At 38.2% G+C, this 10,660-nt stretch overlaps 1 protein-coding gene across 1 annotated transcript; it reads right to left on the reverse strand.

The window, feature by feature from the left end:
• Positions 1-9,927: 9,927 nt before the first annotated feature.
• LOC110867143 (anther-specific proline-rich protein APG-like) lies at positions 9,928-10,452 on the reverse strand. The gene has a single exon (XM_022116279.1). It carries the CDS (start codon positions 10,450-10,452, stop codon positions 9,928-9,930), a length of 525 nt encoding a protein of 174 aa, XP_021971971.1.
• Positions 10,453-10,660: the final 208 nt, after the last annotated feature.

Here is a 10,660-nt window from a genome sequence, read left to right on the forward strand (position 1 = left end):
GCATGCGTCCCGGTGGTTTGGGACAACTGGTAAACATTTGGAAGGGAAACATTGGGTAAAAAAACTTAATCGGTTTTGGTTATTGCCTGGAGGGCAATGGGGGTGATTAGTTGATAGCGCTATTAGGTGGGAAACCTCACACCGGGCCGTAAGGACGGGCGTGAACTAATTATCTGGGTATGGCTATGGTTGTTAGAGGCACACTCCTCGGATACATATGGGCACTCTCCCTAGGGTATCTAACGAAGGCAACATAGCAATCGGTCGTTAAGGGGTACCCACTCCCCGGATACATATGGGCACATTCCCTAGGGTATCTAGCATGAGCAACATTGTATCGCAGCGTTAAATCGTATTAACATACATATGGTAATATAACTTGTTAACAAAACCTTGAACTCACCAGCGTTGTCTGATACACTTGTTGCATGCTCGCAGGTCGTTAGATTATATGGATTTGGAACTTGCTGTCTGAAGTAGCTGGAGTGGTCATGGGTCGTGCTGATTGGATACGAATGATGGGTTTATTGATTACATACATTTAATTTGAAACAGTTAACTATGTTTTCTTTTATATGCTTCCGCTGAACATCTTGGTTTTCATTTAAGCTTATTAACAGTACTTTTCAGTAATAATTGATGATTTTATTTAACATCTGTGATTGGTTCAATATGATTAGTGGCTCGTTATTGGTTTGTCACACGCCTAACAGGGACACTCCCTAGGTGGTATTTTGGGGGTGTGACAGTTTGGTATCAGAGCCACTGGTTATAGTGAACTTGGTTTTAAAACGTTTTCATAAAACCAGACTATAACCGAACAGTTCTGAAATCGACCATGACACTCAGCTTCAGATTGCAAGGTTCGTTTTTCATTTACCTTATGCATTATGTGCCTAGCGTACACCTACTTATGACATTGCATATGGCTACACACTCAGCACTATAGTATGATTGATTACATGTAATTATTTGTCTACCTTATGATGCATTGTTAGTATGGCATAACCTCTAGACTTTTGTGATCTTTACTATCTTGACAACGTTCGTTTTGCTACTCGAATCTAAGGAACCTTTTGACACAAACTAAGAGGAACTGAGATAAACATGCAAACTACATTATCATTATGGGTGCACACATAATAATAATGTGGGGTGCATGTGAGTCCCAGTGAGGCTTAGCAAGTGTGAAAGGGATTCTGACTCATTAATCGACATAACTGGGGATTCAACAATCTGTTGGGGTTATGGCGATGATTGACTTCAATTCAATCTTGATCCTTATTCTTTCCACCATTCTTGTGGATGATGTGAATCTTTGTGTAACCTGTGATATTTTTTTTATTTGCTTATAACTTCCGTAGCGCTAGTAGAAGTTCTCATAAACCACTCAACGACTAACTGGAACAGTTAAACCCATGCGGTAGTTGATAGGCGCAACTATTAGACCGAAGATGTTCTCGAACACAATGAGCTATCATCACGGGAATCCCTCATTATTTTTCTTTTACTCATGTAAGAAACTTGGTGAAACTAAGATTCTCATCAGAACCTGTTATCTCGATCTAAACCCTACAAGACTCTTAGTGTAAGCTCTTCGACATCAGCATATCAACGTAGTATGAAGAATCCCTCGTACACTAATACTTTACCCCTTGCACTTAACTATAAAATTCCCTTTGGCCCCATTATACTGCCTTGTGACTTATCGTTAGTCTAACCTGGTTTTCATCCTAACATATCTAACTCTGCAAACGGATTTCCATAAGAACAGTTCCATCATTTCAATATTGAACTCTGAAAATGGTGATGTATTGTTATCATCACCATACCATTTTGAACGCCTTTACACGCCTTTGTAATGAAACCTCTTGGCGACATATGTGATGTCCCCAGTACACCCGTCTTAGTTCAAACCTTCAAACTTGGTTGCATACATGTTCGACTAATTGCATACTCAATTACTTACATGGATCTTAGTGAATCTATTCTTATTCGCATACAAGCAGCTCGACAACTGTAGAGAACGCTCTGATTTAACCGAGATGCTGCAGACTTAGCCAACTATCACCTTCATAGATAATTCTTCTTGCGCCAACACCTTCAAAGTAACGCTTCCATCGACTGGTACATCACTTTATTTCCATTTATACTTCTTGTTTGCGACCAGCTACATCCTCATCATCGGATTTGCTACTTTTACTCATGATTCTAAAACAATTAGATGGAACAGATTGATGATAACCGTGTTTTGGTATATTCTTCGCGTCTTATCTTGTTGTGCTAAAATGAATACCATAGTTCTTGCATAGCCCTGTTATACGCTAATCCTCTCTTGGCTAAATCACTCTCTACGAACGTCACTCGAGGAATGAGTCATACTTAAGATCATCAAGTGCAAGAACATAAAAATAAAATTTTTACTTACGTAAGGTATGCCAAGGTCAAAATTCCCTCTTGTGTGAAAGCACCATACTCATGTATAGCTTCATCGACCTCTTTGTTCCATGCTTATCTCTCTTTGACCGAAAGCTGGTCATCTACTACAACCAACTGCGACCAAAATATCACGATCAATATCAACTGAAAATCTCTTTTCCCTCTGAACGAACGAGTCAAGATGATACCAGTCTGAAATAGGGATTAATGCCTAACTTGAGTTTTCATCCAATCGATTGATTGAATTGCTTGAATCACCTGTTCCAAGAAATTATATTTTCTTTCTCGAATTCTTACATACGATGGTATCACCTTTGATCTTCGATAGGGGTGACTGCACCAGTTCTGATCGCCGGTAGCGATACCATATATAAACATATATCTCTTACACTCACTTTATCACATTCACATATTTTGCTTCGAGTAAATCTTGGTGGTGCACCCGACACACGTGATTTTAGGGTTGAGCATTTTAGCCTGTAACAAACTACCTTAACACATTTCCAGTTCGGTTTATCTCGCCGACCCTTCGTTTATGATGTACGACATTCGCCTCAATTCTGGTAAGCTCTAGATATACATTAGATACACTTGCTTCGTGAAGTGTTGGCTACTTAATATACAACATCCATGATAACTAAACACTGCCTTTTTGCAAGTCCCCAAATTCGAAGGCGTATAGCTCACCCAAGTTATATTTAGTGCAACAACCCCCCCGGTCGTACATGTTAAATGCACCAGGCAATGCCATACAGATGTATGACACACTCGTATTTCAACTTTTGTGAGCATCTCTTGAGCTTAGCATAACTTGTCACAACATTCTTCATTATCAAGCTCCTATTAACTCAACTTGTGTTTCTACTTAAGGGCAAGACATTTTTAGTTTAACACAATTAACACAAACTCTATTACCTCAAACACTCATTCATGCATAACACTCACATAACGGTAATTCGGGGAATTATGGAATTACACATGGGTTTTACTCGAACGTTGATGAACAATTAGAACACTATTCCTGAACAAATAAAGAAATATAACTTATGTGAATTTATATGTTATCTGACTTTATATGCTATATGACTTATATATTATTTAGTGAACTTTCGTGAAACCGTATTTAACTACGTGTTTAGTGAATTATCGACAAACTCATAATTGGAGCCTAGAGTATAATATAGCCTAAATTTCGAGGACGAAATTTCTGTAACATGGGGAGGATGTGACACCCGAGCAAAATCCGCAATAATCCTAATTTCCTCACTTCACTCCTCAGTTCTTACTTGTCAAATTTCGGGACGAAATTTCTTTCAAGTTGGGGATAATGTGACAACTCGAGTTTTCATAGGTCTTTCCCCCGACACGCTACTTGTTGCAATCGTGCTTTTCGTAATGGCGTGTGTTGTAACTTGCATATTTGATGTTGTAACCTACTTGGTGAATCATTGATCTAATATGATGTAGAGTTGCTAATGAGTAATGAAATAATTTATCTCAATCCCAATGAGTTGATAATGTTAGCAAATTTCAATTAGTGGAAATAATGACCCAATGCAAGTAGCAACATAGGATTAGCTTTGGCATTGAATCATATGATTCATATTTGTCGGCCATGTGAGTTAATATATCTAGGCCCTTATGTCACCCATGTGATTTACAATTCTAACTTGTAATTGTCGGCCACCCACCTCTTAGCCAATGATTAGTCATGTGCTAATATATCTAGGCCTATCAAGGACAACATACCGTGAGCCCATGTGGAGTTGTGGGTGCGGTCCAATGGTTATGAATTAGAGCCCTACACGGATACGCATATATATATATATATATATATATATCAGAATAGGGTTTAACATTGGCACATAGCAGACCGATCAACAAACCCTACCTTCCCTCTCTTGATTGCTGCGGACGTAGAACCCCCCCCCCCCCTTGTATTGCATCGGCAGTAGGACTCCCTCCTCCTTCGAAGTTCTTTCCTCTTGGAACTCATAGTATCATACATCTTCGGGTAAGTATTGTCGTAATGATTTCAATTTAGTTGACTATTAATGATTGTGTGAAAGGTGTTGATATACATATACGAATGATTGCCACGTGTAGTTTATGATATAAAAGATTATGTTCCATGTGGAATCGATGATCATTCACTGATAGTTGGGTAATCTTATAAATCTTAAAACTAAATTGTATGTGGTTAGGAAGTATGCCTGCTTTGCTTTGATAACTTTGTATGATGTTGTGCTATATGAATGATCACTCACGGCTGTGTGAGGCCATCAGAATGATGGTTTTGTGTTTATGGGATTTTGTATTAATAATCTATACACTTTAATAATGATAATCAGTGATAATGAGTTGTTTTCGTTTGTATATTAAACCATGCCATGATGCCAATGTATTCATGATTTCTATTATGGTTAATTGATAAATTAGAGGAGGAGTATGATTATGAATTAAATCAAGAATGGGTGTTGGCTTAGTGGATCTTTGGTCCAATCATATAATGGCACTTAGTACATGAATCAAGATTGCATTAAAAATTGATGTAGGGAATTATGAGTGAACATGTAATTGCTTGATGTTGGAGTCTGACCGATTGGTATTGGCTGCATGGTTTTGTATGGTCAAATCTGACTAATAATTATTTGATGGTGTAGAGTTTGCTTTAAATGTTGCCTTCATTAAATAGGGGTGTATATTGCATGATTATAATAATAACTATAGTGCATGGACACTAGGGTTTGCTGATGACAACATGAGCACCACGTGAAGGGTTGGGACTATCGATGAGGATAGTAAGTGGAAACATGTGGATCGATCATGACTTTTGTAGGGGAGGTAGTGGCAAACTGTCGATATAATAGGGTAGCAAATGTACAAAATTCTTAATCTAGTATTCTAGAATTCACTGATCGATTATGGTTCTTAATGTGTCTGGATGTTATGGAATCGATTAATCTGAAATAACACTAGCCGAGCCATCTAAGTATGTGATGTGATTGATTCATATGTTGTTTAGGCCGCAAATTGCTGAATTAAGGATTTGTGCATATTATTTGATAGAATGATTGTTGTTATCCATGAATGAATGTTAATTAGAATGTATGAGAAATATATATTTATGTATATGATTCGAATGTTTATTATGTGACTAAGTGATAACTTGTACCCTAACTTACGATGAGAATAGATGTTGGTATGAATACTTGCTACAACCTGTGTGATAGTACAAACTATACTTGTTATACTTGTTACGACCTGTACAATGTGCACATAAGATTGTGATTTACATGAATGTGAAACTGATTATCACTGGTGATCCTAATAGGATTTGATTGACCAACTGTAAACGAATATCTAGTCTTACCGAGCAAAACTAAGGTGAGTTCACTGCACTTTTCTCAAGCATGCGTCCCGGTGGTTTGGGACAACTGGTAAACATTTGGAAGGGAAACATTGGGTAAAAAAACTTAATCGGTTTTGGTTATTGCCTGGAGGGCAATGGGGGTGATTAGTTGATAGCGCTATTAGGTGGGAAACCTCACACCGGGCCGTAAGGACGGGCGTGAACTAATTATCTGGGTATGGCTATGGTTGTTAGAGGCACACTCCTCGGATACATATGGGCACTCTCCCTAGGGTATCTAACGAAGGCAACATAGCAATCGGTCGTTAAGGGGTACCCACTCCCCGGATACATATGGGCACATTCCCTAGGGTATCTAGCATGAGCAACATTGTATCGCAGCGTTAAATCGTATTAACATACATATGGTAATATAACTTGTTAACAAAACCTTGAACTCACCAGCGTTGTCTGATACACTTGTTGCATGCTCGCAGGTCGTTAGATTATATGGATTTGGAACTTGCTGTCTGAAGTAGCTGGAGTGGTCATGGGTCGTGCTGATTGGATACGAATGATGGGTTTATTGATTACATACATTTAATTTGAAACAGTTAACTATGTTTTCTTTTATATGCTTCCGCTGAACATCTTGGTTTTCATTTAAGCTTATTAACAGTACTTTTCAGTAATAATTGATGATTTTATTTAACATCTGTGATTGGTTCAATATGATTAGTGGCTCGTTATTGGTTTGTCACACGCCTAACAGGGACACTCCCTAGGTGGTATTTTGGGGGTGTGACAGTTTCAACACTTGAAATTATGCAAGAACGAAAGTAATAGAAAGTCCATTCGCGTCAGTCGTGCGAACAGACTGCTTCATGCGAATGGCCTTATTTTGGGACAAGTGGGTTTTGTTTGTGCGAACAGACTCGTTTCTTGTTTCTTGGCTGAAATCAACCTCAACGCTAACCCACAACTATCGACTTAGTTCTGAGCTCGGTGTGTTCAAGATTTCGCCAAGTTTCAGAACAGAAAAGTATTGTATATGAACTTTTAATGAAAACAGAAAATGAAAATCTTCTTTTGGGCCTCATAAGTGGTGAGGATTCATCTTAGCTGCCTAAGCAAGCTCGTGAAATCCATCCAAGAAGTTGTCCAAATAAGAAGTTTGAAGAAAAGTAGATGAAAATAGAAGAAAAGTTAGAAGAAATGATAAATAAGTGAGCTAAAACTCACTTAGAAGTTTGCTAGAGAGTTATGTCCGAAATGCACGAGCTCAGAGTGTTGGGAGAGTTTAGAGTGGCTGGAAGGTGTGAAGTGAGGAAGTGGATTCGTACTTATAGGGCGAAGCTGAGTTGGTGCGGATGGATTAGATCTCTTCACACGAGTGGAAGGTCCATTCGCACGAAGGGTGTCCAGTCGCTTGAAGGGTTTAAGTTTGGCCTCTTTCGCGTATTTTAGTCGGTTTTAAGGATTTCAAGCATACAAGTGTCATGTGCAAGTATAGTGCATGTATAATGAATGTTTCAAGTATGAGTTTTCGAGTATAAGTATGTATTAATGTTTGCAACGTATAACAAGTATGTATAAGAAAATGCATAAAATAATCGAGTTTTATTATTATGATCAAAGTCTCAGATTACAATGTTTGGAAAGGGAAGTACGAATACAAAGGAATTACAAGTTTCCAAAAATAGAAGTATAGACATACTTTCTAAATAAGGAAAATGCCAAAAATGCGAAGCGTTACAGACGCGAACCAACGGGTCAAACAAGTAAAATATAAAATTTTGGTGAAAAACACTTGCTGACGCAAACTAAACGGGCCAAACAAGTAAAAAAAGGTGAATTTTGGTAATAAGCACTTACTGACGTGAACCAAACAAGTAAAATATGAATTTTTGATGATAAACACTTGCTGACGGGAACTAAACGGGTCAAACAAGTAAAAAGGTGAATTTTGGTAATAAGCACTTGTTGACGCGCACCAAACGGGTCAAACAAGTAAAAACGATATTTTGGAGATAAGCACTTGTTGACACGAACCAAACGGGCCAAACAAGTAAAAATGAATTTTGGTGATAAACAATATAAAGATTGATTTAAATGCAATAAACAAAAAGGGGGGCGAACCAAGAATGGTCAAAAGGACAAACGGGTCATGCGGGTCATGTTTTGTGCTTATAGGTAAGCATAATGTATGAGTATGCATTGCCACGAATTGGAAAGAAATAAAAATCGCAAGGTATGGATAACGAGTCAAAGGTTTTGACCCACGCCAGGTATGTATAAAATGTTATGCTTTTGGTAGGGGCTTATGGCCCGACGAAAGACAGTTTGGCCAGATGTGGCAATTAGATTAACTTAAGTGAGGTATATCTAGTATTTGGGTAAAACATGCTTTAGAGCCAAGAACACGATTATGATGCGAACTTACGACCAAATGGATTTTAAATCACTAAACCTTTGGAAACCTTATGTTCTTAGGCATATAATAAATCTAGATGGGATAATAAGCTGAATGTGCCTGCTAGTTTTTATTTAAACATATTAAAGTTTTCCAATTTGAAAAGGGGCTAAAATGTCCTCAGACAATGGGTTTGGTAACACATCGACCAAAAGAATGGTTTGGGAACCAACAAGTTCAAACTCGCTCAGGTCAGAGCACAATGCACGATTTAACAAAGTGCACAGGTCTGTACACAGTGCATAGTTTAGCATAGTGCACTGGTAAGTGCACAGTTTAGCAAAGTGCACAATCTAGCAAAGTGTACATGTCAGTGCACAGTGCCCAGTTTAGCATAGTGCACAATTTAGCAAAGTGCACAGTGCACAGTTTAGCAAAGTGCTCAGGTCAGTGCAAAATTTAGTAAAGTGCACAGATTAGTACAAAGTGCACAATTTAGCAAACTGCGTAAGTCAGTGCATAGTTTAGCAAAGTGCACAGATCAGTGCACAGTTTAATAAAGTGCACACTTCAGCAAAGTGTAAAGTGCATATTTCAGTAAAGTGTGTACTTCAGCAAAGTGCACACTTCGGCAAAGTGCACTTATTAATTGTTGCGACATGAGACGTCTAAAGGCGTTTCGGTTGCGATACGCGATAGAACCCAGTCGTTCAAACATTTCTTTTGTCATTTTCAATCTGTTAACACAAAATAAATATAAACACTAATTGTTTTTTATGTTTATGACATGCTTATATAAGAGCTGGTACCGGACGGATGATCAAGTACGTGAAGAACCGAACACTCTTAAACCACCATCTCCTTGGAAACATCTTCTCAAAAGATAAAATATGATCACGCGTGACAAAGTTTTATGTATAAAACCTTATCGTCTTTGACTATAATTTAATTGTGTAATAACCCTTTTTGTCGGTTCGTCTGGGTTATCAGTTAACCTAGACGTGTAAGTTCTAAGTTTTCAAATTAAAGATAAAAAAAAATATAAGACATAATTATCAGCAATTAATTAAGATTATAATTTGAAAGGGGTTAACGAGTGTTACATAAGAATGGTATTGTCTGTTTGTGAAATAAAGCAACGCTGATTTCCTTTGCAAGCCTAGTAAGAGGATGACCCAATAGCAACGTTTGTATACTAAACTTACTTGTTTTGAACATTTTGAAAACTACCATTAAATTGGACAAAAGTGAAATACAATGCCACCCACTGAATATTAACTTATAGTCTTATACTATTGGATACAAAATGAATTTTTCCCTCGATTCTATTAGCATATAAAGACACACTATACATGGGTTTCTTGGATATCTCATAAAAATTCCTAAACATATTTCAAGGCGGATACATTTCTTGTTCCAGACCAAACCGAAACAAGAACCGCTTTTTCAAAAACTATAGAACAGAGAACCAAACTAAATACCGTTTCTGGCTCTTGTTTGTGTTACGTGCCAGGTTACTTGTTGCATGATTTTCTTTTTTATTATTAGTTATTAGTTGAGTTAGTGGAGTAGTGGGTTAGATGGTTAACATTCTGTTTAAATGATTCTCTGTATATCCATAAGTATGAATGAAAAGTTAAAAAGAGAGTTATCACAAATTCTATTTCTTGCTATTTTCTTTAGAGATTGACCCACTCAACAGGTTTATCTAAATCCAGTTGGTTCATATCACACCCCTGATCCATGTAAGTTTCTTCGCTACCGGTATTGAATCCATAACCTTCTTCAACATAGAACAAACAATTGTTGATATGGGTCTTGGTACGAGAACAAGGGCGTTTGAGGGTGCCTGTTTTGGGGTTGGATTTAGGGCGGCTGTCGGTTCTGGTGGCAAGAGTTCTCGGGCTGTTTTTGGTGCATGCGGTGAAGGTGGTGGTGTTTGTTTTTGGGTTGGTTTTGGCGGCGGTGCAGCAACGGTTGATGGAGCGGGTGGTGATGACCGAGGTCGGATCTTGAGAAAATAAATCATCTCAACAACCACTGACTCGATTCTATCCAACGAATCGTTCCATTTTGGTGCATGCGGTGAAGGTTGTGGTGTTTGTTTTCGGGTTGGTTTTGGAGGCGGTGCAGCAACGGTTGATGGAGCGGGTGGTGGCGACCGAGGTCGGATCTTGAGAAAATTAATCATCTCAACAATCATTGACTCGATTTGATCCAACGAATCGTTCCATTCTCGAGCATCCATAGGAGTAGATCAAGACTGCTCTGATACCAACTGATGTGCACCAGTCGGATTTAGATAATTAATAGCCGTTGAGTGGGTCAATCTCTAAAGAAAATAGCAAGAAGCACAAGGCTTCGAGATAAACTCTTTTAACTTTTTCTTCATATTTGAAAATGTACGTCCCGCTTGCGGTATGCGCATATAATATATATATGTGTGGGCGCTCGGG

This window comes from Helianthus annuus, chromosome 11, assembly GCF_002127325.2.
Source record: "Helianthus annuus cultivar XRQ/B chromosome 11, HanXRQr2.0-SUNRISE, whole genome shotgun sequence".
Classification (NCBI taxonomy): domain Eukaryota; kingdom Viridiplantae; phylum Streptophyta; class Magnoliopsida; order Asterales; family Asteraceae; genus Helianthus; species Helianthus annuus.

Excerpts from the sequence above, each read along its gene's own strand:
- LOC110867143 (XM_022116279.1), bottom strand. The coding sequence starts at position 10,452 with ATGGATGCTCGAGAATGGAACGATTCGTTGGATCAAATCGAGTCAATG.